Below are 12,981 nucleotides of genomic sequence, written 5' to 3'. Positions count from 1 at the left end.
ACGCCGCCTAAGAATGAGTCAGATTTCCGCGAGCCTGAAAGAACTATTGGCACGATGAAGAATGTCACGAAGCTGCAGAGAAAAAAGTGCCGCCAAGAGGGCAACTGAAGAGGGAACCGATACGTTTTTTCCGCAATAAGAAAATGCTTGAATTCCTGTCCGACAAGGAAAATGCCCGAAAATTTTACCAGAGAGTTAGACGACTTACGAAAGGTTTTCAGACCCGAATGAACTTCTGTAAGAAAAACCATGTACACCTAGTGACCAATTTCTAGGAATTATCTAAATTATGGAGGGAACACCTTTCCACCCTATGGAATGGTAACAGCACTGAAAGTCGTTGAGAAGACAAACGTGATCCCCCAGTCGATTATGACGTAGTCGATGTTCCACTGCCGGACTATAACGAGGTACGAATAGCAATTACGCGGTTGAAAAACAAAAAATCTGCTGGAGCTGACGCGTCTTTTCGGGCTTCTCAGAATTAGATAGGAAAACAAAGCTCGTTTGTCTCTGTATTGGCAGCTTGAAGTTGAAGCTAATACACTTTCGATTGAAAGCATTACAAGATTTGTTAGTTGATCTCAAGAGAGATTTCTTGAGAATGCAACTGAAACAATTATGACGAACAATCTTTAATTCCATTATAAATGGTCATTGTTAATGGATCCAATTTTGCTTCGATTTCCTGCACCCTTCACAGTAAAGGTATGATGTATTAAATATCGTGAGAAATGTCTTCGTCATCCAACTCATCAAGATGAAACTCGAAATTTTCTGACATTCGTTTTCTATTACGAATAGCTATGTCTTTTGACTATTTGCCTTTTTCTTTTGATTTGTTTATGGCATGGTCACACAAACTATTTTTCCCATCATTAAGTTTAGATACGTAAATGAAATGGATATCTCTCTCTGCCCAACAAGAAAAGAGTGACTAAATCGAATGTTTACAATTAGCTGCTTTAGAAATGGCTTGGGTCACCTGGTCCTGCATGATGTTTGAAAAGATATTTTTTTTTAGAACGTCTCATCTGTTGGTAAAGAAGAAAAAAACGCGAATAGACGTTGAGGACTCTGAGTTGTGTTTACCCCTGCTATGTTACTAACTGCTGCTTCATTTCCGAGATTTCTCTGCTAAACCCCCGCATGGATACTCGTATTGTGGTATCATCGTGGGATTTGTATCTAAAATCATCGAGGGTAAAATTTATAGTTTCATAATCGTTCGGTTATAAAAGGGCAGTTGATTCTATATAAAGAGTTCAAACGTAGTATTCTATTCATGTAATGTTTCTTAACGACTAATCCCTGACTGGTCGCGGTTTTTGCGGTGTAGGTGCTAGTTTTGACTTGCATGAAGTATTAAGTATAAACAGGGCTGTTGCCAGCAGGAAATAAAGTGAAGTCAAATACCGAAATAAAAAATTAAATGTTTCCACCGTTTTTCTAGTGTTCATAAAATTGTAAGTGCCTTCATTAGGACTAAGGTCTTTTTTTTACACGATGACCCTTGGTCTAAAACCCTGTAAAAGTTAAAAACCGTTGTTCAAATATAAAATAGCTATTTTGTATTCTTAGGTCACTTTCACTTAAGAAATTGTGAGTTTTAGATGAAACATTGTTGATCTAATCCAAAGCATAGACCCATAGTTTTCTGCAATTGGCACTAGTTTTCGAACCCCCTGCAAAAAATTGCAAGATTTCCAAGATATTTTTTCCAGGAAAATGGAGTATTTAAAAACAGGTACATTTTAAATACTGAATTTTCTTTAATGAGTTTAATGCTAAATGAATAATTTTGATTGTGTTTTCATGAAACAAGCCAGTAGCCTTGAATTTCTTTTGATACTAAATTTCTATAGAACAAAAAATTGGCGTGTTTTTGATAAATAAAAAGTGATGAAGTGTTTAAAAATAAACGAAGTAAGAACTTCGATTGAAGTGAAGACGACAGCGTACAAATATTTAGAGGGTCCCCCACAAACCAATTACAACCTAATAAAATTAGAGATGACTTGTGGCGTGTCGGTCAGGCTGTTCAGCTTGAAGCAGATGAAGTTTTGTGTTTTAAATGCAAACCGGTTTGAGAAATTTTGATAGACAAAAATTTCTTTTTAATTTCTTGTACGTCATTTTATATGAATTTTTCGTTTTTCTTGACAGCTGGAAACAGGCGTGTCGCATAGAGGGCAAAGCTCAGACCATGATACAAAAAAGAAGGTAGTTTCAATAAACAACTTTTGACGGATAATAAAATTTTTTGAAATTTCATAATTTGTGAGTATTATCAACGGCCTTGCCACTTTGATAATATTAAAACAATAAATCGGAGTATTTTCTTTCCCATATTTATACCAATGTAATAACATTTCAAATCAAAAACTATTATCAGTACTTGGTACTGTTAAAGGAGACTTCATCGTAATGGTTCTTTTCATTTTGTAATAAAAACCACGCGCGCATTTTTCTGTTTTTTTTTTTAATGCCATCTTGCGATTTAAAAATCAAATTCTAAAGAATGTTCTTCCCAAATGAAACCTTTTTATATTTAGGTTCAAATTTGCTTTTAAATTTCTCGTCAGATTTTGCAAAAAATTAGGCTTTTAGCATCATTAAATTTCACAAATTAATTTATGCAAAACACCTGAAGAAGGCTTGAACAGACCGCCCTCCGATAAACAGCTAACAGATCGTCGTTTAAATTACAAAACCGTGTATCAACAAAATGCACAACCGCGTATGTGAGGTTGCATAAATTATTTAGAAGAGAGTAAAACACTCACATTTCAAAATGGATCTCTTTTTTACAAAGAAATCGCATTTCAGGACGAATGGATAAGGGTTGAGCCAAGAGCTTGTGTGAGCAAATCCAATTTTTGGAGAAAAATGTCAGTTACGCGGTTTTGCAGTTACACATTCTCATGCGTTCTGAAACCTAGTCGTCAACCCCATTTGCGAAATCATTTAGCCGGCATAATTTTCTAGTTCATCATATTCCACATCTTTGAATGTACTGATAAAATCTCTGCTTAAAAAAATATATTTCTTCCAGTAATCAGGTAGCATGAATTTGATGAAATGCCATAATTTTATTAAAAGTCAAATGGTTAGCAACAACAACGAATGTCATTAAATGAAACTACCTTCTTTTTTGTATCATGGCTCAGACTCCTCTATGGAGACTCAAGAAATTTAAATAGATTTTTTTTAATCTAATGCCCAAAACCGTTACTACTCTAGTCGATCTGTCCCGATCGGAGTCGTTTAAGGCGTGTAACACTGGGAATAAAGTTCAGATTACCCCATGAAAACTCAAAAAATTAAAAAAAAAAAATTTAAATATCTACTTTCGTAATACTTTTTCGCCAAAGTATTTTAATTAAACAATTTACCAGGAATAATTTTTATAATACATAAAAAATTTGATCTTAATTTCGCATTCATTTATTTTACACCATAATTAAACACTTAATTACAAATGGTTCCGATAAAGTTTGCTCTGGAGTGTTAGTGGACTTTTCTCTATAGTATTTGACAACTTGCAATATGTGTTGTTTGTCCTCTCACTTTTGGATAAAATTTTATTATGCTATACTGCAAGTTTGACTCCTCTCGCTGCCGTGTTATTTGACACTTTTAAATGCTTTATCCTATTAACAGTTGTCATATAACTTGCCCGCAATTGGGGTCTGTATAAATAAATTCTTGATTATTGGAAACCCGATTAAAAACGCTAAACCTGTTTTTATTTATAAACTGATCTAGATCATTGATCAGTACTTTTCTTCACTGCCAGGTACAAAATTATATTTTTTTTCTTCAAAGTAATCGTCTTTTCCTAACGCTGCAACCATTTTTGTTTAATTTGAAATTTTTTCATCAAATAACGCCAAACAAAAAAATTTTCTACACGGTACTATATCCTACAGTTTACCAATTCGAAATTTAACTGAATTCTTTACATATTATTGTGTTTTATTTTTATTATACACATTTTATTTAAATTTTTTAATTCTTCATAAGGTAATCGAAATTTGCACCCTATGCGACACGCCTTAACTGTCTCCGATCGGGACCAAAATGTATATGTGATAGCTTTGATTATAGTAGCATCGACGTAGGGTTTGAGGTTTAGGAAATCTGTTGTAAAAATATGCTTCATACATTTAAGGACCACCCTAGTATAAACATTCGACGTTCTCTACGTTGCTAGTAAAAGATGTTGAACATAAAGATATTGTTGCAAAGCAAGCTCGTGGAATTGAAAATAATAATTTGTATTATCAACATCAAATATATAAGTTAATTCTCTATTATGGAAGGGCCCCACATTTTCACCAGCCCAAGGTCCCCCCCACATCCTTAATCTGGCCCTGTGTATGTATAAGATGAGCAATACCTTACCAGCAACTTACACTTCACTCGGCGGTCCTTACCACTTCACTGACAAATCTCCTTTACTTCAACAAAGATGTGGCCGCCTTGTGTAAGTAGGAATTCAGAATGTACATTTGGTATCAGACATACCTCTGAGCCGCTTTACAAAGTAAGTTACGTAGAATGTAGAGCAGCCGCTCGGAGTAGTTCGGCGCTTGGAAATAACTTCGGCGGCACGTTATTTTGCAACTGACAACGTAATGTGTCGTCGGAGGTGTTTATTTTGTGCTTTACTAGTAGATTACATTGGCTATGATGACAATTTTGGTACTATAAACTGAAAGAAAACATGGCTTACCTCGTAAGGTGCTTACCTATTTTCCCAGTGGGAAATTTGTTTACTTCTTATCTGCTAGGACTCAAATTTTTTTCGATAAGTAAAACAAAGTGAAATAAAGCCTCAAAAATAAATAAATCAATTGGAATGTTTTCGAAAATCTTTTCAATATTCATGCCAGCGCTAAGGCATTAAAGCAGCGATTTCATTCTATGATCCAATTAAGCGTGTTGATATTGGCCTTTAAGGTCTTTTGGGCAGACACAATTTCCTATAGTAAAACGATTGCCATTCTCTCTGTTGCTGTCAGTGCCAACATAGCCATACAAATGTATATATATGTAAATACATGTGTGTGACGTAGCATATGTGTGTATGTATATTAGACCGTACCAGAAAGAAAGTACGTCGCACACCTTCAAATGTAAACTATTTTTGTAAGGAGATTTCGATTTTTTTTTGCCGAACTAGATGTCACAAATGCAAAATACAAACTCATTGACATCAAATACATTCCCCATTCTAGTACTTAACCATCAGATTTCAGTTTTTATCTCCCTAACGTACCACTCTAATGTCAGTAAATTAAATCTCGCAAAAAATCATTAAACTTCTGCTAAAGTAGTATTTTGATTATTCCAGTTGAACTATTAAAAAAACTTTTTATTGCCGAATGTATGTATTTGCATAGGTTTCACCGAAAAATTCAAGAATATTTTTTTTTCGAAACAAAATAAAGGTCGGACCTTTATTTTGTTTCCTTGTAAGGTGGCGCGGTCTAATGTCGATTCATGCATAGTACATAGTTTCGCTGCGTAGGCGCAATCAGTCACTATTTAAAATTTCATAGAGATTTTCGCTTTGACTTTGTTATGATTCTCTTTATTAATTTTGTTTTTGTTTCACTTTTTATTGCATTTTCTTGGTCAGTGGTAATGACGATGCTGTTGACGATCGCAACGGAAAAAGGTGGTCTATGTTTAATGCTGATCAGCTCGACAGCATGAAGGCGAATATAAAAAAGCTGTAGGCTGCAACAACACAAAAAGCAATTCTTGCGCCGAAAGAAGAAAGGGGAAAAATACAAAACAAAAAAAAAACAGATCTATTAGCAATTAAAAGTTGGTGTTTTTGTTTTCTTGTTTTGCTTTCGTAAAAATTTTCCCACACGCCATGAAGATCGAAAATTTTGTCATCGTTGAGCTCATCGCTTTGCAAAGGTAACGATGGCACAAACCAGAGCAGATCATCAGGGCCACTTTGGCGCTTTGTTGCTGCTTATTGACGATTTAGTTTTGAAAATTTGTACGTGAACGTGCTTCGAAAGGGGCGGCGGATGCGCCGGTTTACAAAACAGAATTTAGTGAATTTATTTGTGATTTTTTCTTTGGGTGTAAAGAAATTCGCTATTGTGTAATTTTTTTTTTCATACGTAACTGAGTGCATATAGAAGGTGTTAGTGGATCAGTATTATTTTGATAGGAATTGAATTTTAAAGTGATTATTTTAATGTAAAAATATAGAAAAATATATTAAGAAATTATTGTACATGTGGCTGGTGCATTTGGAAAACCGAGTTTAAAAAATGTTTCGTTGCACCAAAAAGCGCCTGAAATTCACCTTATTCGCTTTTAATGCGATTTGTGCTGTGAGTATAATTACAATAGTGAAAGTTTAAGCAAATATTGGAAAACTTGCGTAAGAGTATTTGAGAAATTTGAAAATAAAATAAAAACTAACATCAAAGTGTGAAAAATATCTAAAAGTGAATTTATAAACTAAATAAATTCAAAAACAAAATAAAATGACTAATTAAACCAAACTAATTTAATAAAAATATAAGAAAGTAAAAAATAATAATAATTAAACTAAACTAAATCCATTAAAATTTAAGGAGGGAAAATAATCAAAAGAAAATAATATCAAGTTAAGCGGAATTCTGGTTGTCAAATTTTTATATAAAAATATAAGAAATGAAAAAAATATTAAAAAAAATAAAAAGTGAATAACATAAACAGAAAATAAGAAAAAAATAAATAAGTTATACTAAAAAGTTAAATAAATTAAAAAAAAAAATACAATTTTTTTAAATTAAATCATTTAGTTAAAACCAAAAAAAAAATATCATAAGACAAAACAATATACAATTAATTAAAAAATCAGTTTAAATAACAAAAAAAAAACGCTATTAAATTTAATTAAAATGAGACAAAATTAATGAAATCATAAATTTTTATTAAATAAAACGTAATAAAATTTAACATAATTCTGCTACGAGTACAACAATAATACACTGCTTGCCAAAAAGTTTTTTTCCTTGGCAAATTAATTGCCAAAGCATTATATTATGTCTAGTTACAAATATATGTACATACATACATACATGCAAACATAACATTTGTTCTTCAATCGCACCACTTGTATGCGAAAGATTTTCACTTTTCGCCTATTAAAATTGCCAAATTGGCTGGCGCACTGCGCGTCGTTGATGACATAAATTAGTCATATTGTATTTATGCGCGTGTGAGTGTATGTGTCTTTAAAAATAAACCGCAATATTTTACAATGAATTTTCATTTTCCTTTACTTATTGCAACCAACATCGATCGCATGCCTTTACGCTATGTGACAATTTTTGATTTCTTGTTTTTTTTTTTTTTTTTTGTTAAAAATCATATCCGCTTTTATTGCTTTCATTTGGAATTTCTCTTACATATATTTAATTTGTTGGTTTTCATTCAGAATTCCATTGCAGTCACCACTTTCTCATTAGATACCAAGCTACAAATTGTAGGCGCTGCAGTTCCCAATCCACAAAATGGTTTGCGGATGTTCAAACATTCGTAAGTTTGCGCAAACTTCATGCTAGGAGCTTTGCAAGTGAACTTAATCTGAGAATAAGCTTTCAGAATCAGTGTACAGTACTGGCTGCTATATTGAAGCAGTGATAAATTATGTTTATTTTTTTATAATACTGGTAGAAAAAATACGATTGATAATATTTGAAATGCGTAGTACGGATGGATGACCGGCTCCTCTTTAGGTTGTTGGAAAATATACTGTTGATTGAAGCAGACATGGTTTGAAATTTCAACGCACTTTTTATTTAAATTTTACAGTGTATGTGGGAAATATATGTATGTATGTGTGTGTGTGATGGGCAGGCCCCTGACACAACCAGGCCGTATATTGTCGCTTGGATTAGTAGGTCATCCACCGTAGAAGGGAGTGGCATATATGGTGCTGTGGGGGTATATGGTGCCGTAGCACGATTGCTTGCAACGTAATTTTCATTGAACTACCGTATCTTCCTCGCTGCGCTCTAATTAAGGATCTGTTACGGGTTCCCAGTCAACTAGCATGTTTGGAGCGCAAGAGTTGATAATAGCGTGGACCAGATAAAGGCGGCCCATAGCGCCGCCTAAGCGGGCAAAAATCGAAAAATTCGTTGTAGGATTCAGTTCAAGAAGGCTTTGATGGCAACGAAAGCGCTGATACTTTCGTAAAATGCGAAACCCAAACGGAGCCTCTGCTTTTCTGTGGTCCATTCAAAGGAAGGTTCTAAGAAAATGGGATTTATCTACGGTTCTTTTCCTACTATAATCAGGCCAAAGCTCGCGCAATATCTTCTTACTCTCATCACCCCTGACTTGGCTAGTTGAACTTTTTTTTTTAACAAACAACAACAAGTTAAGTGCGTACGTTAGGGCGGAGTAATTTAATTTCAAAAAAAGTGTATGGCACATTCCAATTCTATGTTCTAATCTAAAAAATATGCTGAACAAACTTTACACCAAAACTAACGTTTGACCGTCCCAATTTTTAAAAGAAAGTGTATTAAAATTTTTTCTGAACGAAATTAATTTTTCATTTACATAATTTTGTGTTTTTTTTTCATATTTAAGAAACTTCTTCACAAAACCAATTACAATTGTTTTCTTGGTACAGTAAAAAATAAATTTCGACCAAAAAGTCACAATATACTGCTTTGAAAGTTAGGAGCGTCAATTGACATTTTTGGTAAACAGTTTTTTCGCAATTTTTGCTTAGAATTAATCGTAGAACTTGCTATACACTTTCTTCGAGAATTTTGCACCGAAAAATTACTCTGTACATATGTACATATATACATACATAGCTTTGGAACTCTCTCTTCATTTAGCATATGTAGGCAGACGGAAGGTTCTATCTTATGATGCCAAGCAGATACAAATATTTGAGTCCTACTAATTTTTAAGCTCAAAAATTAATTATTTTAAACTATTGAATTGAAAGCAATTCAAGATAATTTGAATCATAAATATTTATTTTGTACCATATTAGAATAAATTGCTATAAACTCACTCACTTCTTCTTTTTCACAGATGATGGGTGTAATTTTAATATGGTTTGGATCGTGGCTATATAGTAACAGAGAAGAAGTTGATGTGGATAACAGTGAAGCCTTGATTGCTACTGTTATTCTTGTACTCGGCACTGTTTTAGTGGTAATGGCATTCTTTGGTTGTGTTGGCACATACACGGAGTCCAAGAGCATGTTGATAAGTGTAAGTATTAAATTATTTTAAAAATTGAAGATGAATTAAGGGTACATGCTTATGTACATATATATGTAAGTATAGCGGCACTTAGAGCCGGTCTATTTGTCTGTGACACACAGACTAGCATCGAATCGCAATTACCCTAGACGAAAGATGGCGCCGGTTACCTACAAATTTCAATCATAAGGATAGTGGTTTTGTAACTAGACCAAAATTAGTCTTAAAGCATTGTATTACTAAGCAGGCGATTTACAATAGGGCAATCGCAGTTTAAGAGAATCGAAAACTCTTTGTTTTTATTTTTTTAAATAAAAGGGTCCATTGGACAGATTTATGGTTTCAATGATATGCATAAAGGAACAATTGGTCAAAATATTAAATGTAAATAGCCATTTACTTGTTTTGGGTCCAAATTAGTAACTGATTAGAAGAAGAAATATATGAAAATATCTCCAAGAATATCATTATTTTGATTCCGTTGGCAAGAGTTTTAAACATTTTTATGCTTAAATTCTGCTATCATATGATTTGATTAAAAAAAAAATATTTTTAAAAATACTTTTAGTTATAAAAAAAAACTATGTTTTTTAGATGTTTCCAAATGAATGCAGCTCACGTAAATCTTAATAATTTCAAATATATTAAATTTTATAATTCAGATGGAAAAACAGTAGCGATTCTTTTTTGCATTTTTGTCTCAATTGTGAGAGCAATATATTTGTCTTTCGAAAATATCTAAGCAAAAAGCAAAAAAAAAAAACAAACTAATTCAACTTGAGCCCTTGCGGGGATCGAACCCGCGACCTTTGGATTAGAAGTCCAATGTGCTATCCACTGCACCAAAGGGCCGCTTAATAATCGGTTAAATATTCTATATGAAAAAGGCGAAACATTACAAACAAACGAAATTTAAAATTATTTATAGATATTTCTTTTAATCTTTGTAAATGCATAATGCATCAATATTTGCTATACGAAATACTATTTAAACAAGTGTTACAGCGTGCTCCAAAAAATATGAAAGCATGAAACGTTAAAAGCGCGCTAGCTTGACAACGCAGATTATATTCAACGGGAAAAATTAAACGAAATAAAGGTCGCCGACCAGTATAACTCAATTATTTTTGTGGTTTCTCTTAAACCATAATAGTTGTGTATCAGTAGAAACATTTTTCGATTTGACACCCAATAAAATTGTTGAATACCAGTCACCTGATCGCTTAAACGGCCGAAGAAGATGTAGGCCATCGAAATTTAAAGCAGTCTCCAAATGGCGGGCAATTCGAATAAGACCAAAAAAGGGCTAGAATCAGCGACTACATACATATATCATTAGATATATTCAAAAATTATTTGTCTGTTTGTTTTACGACCAAAAATATTCAATATTCAATACACATGGTGAAAGTGGGTTGGCATATCTTCAACCATGAATGCATTTTTTATTATCTTTTTGCGTTTGTTCGAATTAATGCATAAAAAAATAAACTATGAAACTACAAAATAATTTTTGATCAAAAAAAATTAAATTTAAACTGTACATACATTTTAAGTCTATTAAAAATTGGACATAAATTTATGGACGTGAAAAAAAGTACATATTATTTGGTGATTCAAAAAAACAGGACCTAAATTTTCGATTTTTAAAAACTGAACACAAAGTTTTTGTAATGTAAAAAATTTACATAAATTCTTTTGATGATTATTTCTTCATCTCTTATTGTTCTTAGATTTTTGTAACAGGTGTGGTTAATTAAAAACAAAAATCTTTGTTTATTTGAAAATGGGACGTGCGTACATTAGACTGGGTCCAAAAAAAAAAAGTTGTAGAAGTCCAGTATTTGAAGCTTATGTTAAAAGGATTTCGACACCATATAAAGGTTGGTCCTTCTAAAAACCACCAAAAATTGTTTAGTTATTTGAAAATTAGTTATTTGAAAAGCGACATATCATTATTTCAGTCATGAGGAGCTGTATATTTCCTTTTAATAACCTTTCGAGCTCCGAAGTCTTTTCACATAGTTGGGTCACTTGACCCGAGTCGTACCCCCTAAGATATGTTTTTACTTGATCAATCTCAGGAGCTTTAGAATTCATTAAAAGTGTGGCAAAAAATTTGGTGTCCGGTATGAAAAAGAATGCCCCTTATACTCGATTCACTGAATGATTATTAATTTTAGTTATACATATCTCTGTACGTACTCATATTTTAATTTGTTTCGAAAAAATAGTCATTTAAACTAAGTAAAGAAAGCTTAACCAAATAATCCGATAATTATTTTCCTACTTAAATTGACCATTCGTCATTTCTTTTTTTTCTAGTATGCTGTGATTTTAGTTATTCTATTGGTAATACAAATATTCCTTGTAAGCATCAGCTACACTGCGGCTAGTGGAAGTCTCTCAAGTGGGCTGCAACGAGGATTCGACGAACTTTGGGATAAAGGTCACACAAACATCAATACAACGCTATCCTTCTATGAAGAGTGGGTAAGATTTGATAACAAAAAAGAATAAACCAACAGATTTTTGAAAATATTGCTTTACCAAAAATTATTCCACTATTTTTTTTCCTTTCACTATTTACTATTAGCTTCACTGTTGTGGAAAAAATAGCGCCAATGACTACTTCCAAATGGATAAAGTTCCGCCGGCGAGCTGCTGTCGCTATCAGGATTGCAGGAATGTACTAAATCTCTATGTGGAAGGTTGTGAGCAGAAATTTGGCGAATACGTGCGTGAGAAGACGAATAGTTTCAATATAGTCAGCTGGTGTTTGATACTGACGGAGGTAAATAGTAATTAAATTAAAATGAAATTAAATAAATAATTATGTATTTTAATAATTTTACTGATTGCAGTTTATTGGCTCTGTATTTGCTTGCATTTTGGTTGATAGCATCAGAAATTATCGCGATCGCATACGTTTCTATAATTGAAATGGCAACAATTGAATTTCTCTCTTCAAAAAATGCACATACACACCTCGTTCCTTCGCACAGCATAGTATTGTTAATCTAATGATCGAAAATCCGAAAAATTGTTGACTCAATACGTTAATTATAATAATTAGTAAAATATCTATTGTATTTTTAGTTTATTATTTAACTGAAGTTACATTATTGTTTTAAACTTAGCTAAAATTTTATATGAATAATTGTTGTTTAGTTGTAAGTTACTAAATTGTATGTTAACCTCGAAGAAAAATAAACCTAAATTCAATTATGTAGATTTTCCTTAATTTTATTGATAAATATATCGAGCCCAAACCTCCGAAAAGACGTAAGCGACATTTATTTTTAAATTTTTATTTTATTTTTTATACAGAAATCTTTCTAGATCATCAAGGTGCATTTCTGCATCAAAATAAAATGTAAAAAAATTTCGCTTTCGCCTTTTTGACGGTTAGAGCTCGATATGTATGTATTTGAGATTTACTGAAAGTATTCCGTGACGTATACGTAACATTTAATTATCTTCATATATATGACTAGTTGACCCGGCGCGCTTCGGTACACCCTAAAAATTTCAAGATGTAATCCTAGCTCAATGTATGGAAAAATATCTTGAAGTCAGAGATATATATGTACGTAGATATGTATGTATATTGCAAGTCTTATGAATCGGCGATATTTTTGCTGGTTCATCTGGTGCGTAAAATAAAAAATCGATTGCTTGTCAACCCGTGAATATGCAAAACATATCTAATAGTCAAGCGTAAAT

The 12,981-nt window shown here is 32.6% G+C and overlaps 1 protein-coding gene and 1 non-coding gene across 2 annotated transcripts; one reads left to right on the top strand and one right to left on the bottom strand.

The window, feature by feature from the left end:
* Positions 1-5,697: 5,697 nt before the first annotated feature.
* Positions 5,698-12,485, top strand: LOC118743674 (CD63 antigen). Its single transcript, XM_036476437.1, has 5 exons — positions 5,698-6,365; positions 9,082-9,264; positions 11,581-11,748; positions 11,852-12,049; positions 12,120-12,485. Exons 1-5 carry the CDS (start codon positions 6,303-6,305, stop codon positions 12,195-12,197), a joined length of 690 nt encoding a protein of 229 aa, XP_036332330.1. The 5' UTR covers positions 5,698-6,302; the 3' UTR covers positions 12,198-12,485.
* On the bottom strand, positions 10,034-10,107 carry Trnar-ucu. Its single transcript has one exon. It is a non-coding gene; the product is annotated as a tRNA-Arg (tRNA).
* Positions 12,486-12,981: the final 496 nt, after the last annotated feature.

This window comes from Rhagoletis pomonella, unplaced genomic scaffold (genome assembly GCF_013731165.1).
Source record: "Rhagoletis pomonella isolate Grant_MI unplaced genomic scaffold, Rhpom_1.0 Rhpom_scaffold_00007, whole genome shotgun sequence".
NCBI lineage: Eukaryota > Metazoa > Arthropoda > Insecta > Diptera > Tephritidae > Rhagoletis > Rhagoletis pomonella.
The sequence above is the reverse complement of the archived record's forward strand: the minus strand, read 5'-3'. Positions and strand labels throughout refer to the sequence as shown.

Bases quoted from the DNA above. Each gene is read 5' to 3' on its own strand.
- LOC118743674 (XM_036476437.1), top strand. From the start codon at position 6,303: ATGTTTCGTTGCACCAAAAAGCGCCTGAAATTCACCTTATTCGCTTTT. The intron at 6,366-9,081 runs GTGAGTATAATT...TCTTTTTCACAG, and splicing joins CTTTTAATGCGATTTGTGCT to ATGATGGGTGTAATTTTAAT. The intron at 9,265-11,580 runs GTAAGTATTAAA...TTTTTTTTCTAG, and splicing joins CCAAGAGCATGTTGATAAGT to TATGCTGTGATTTTAGTTAT.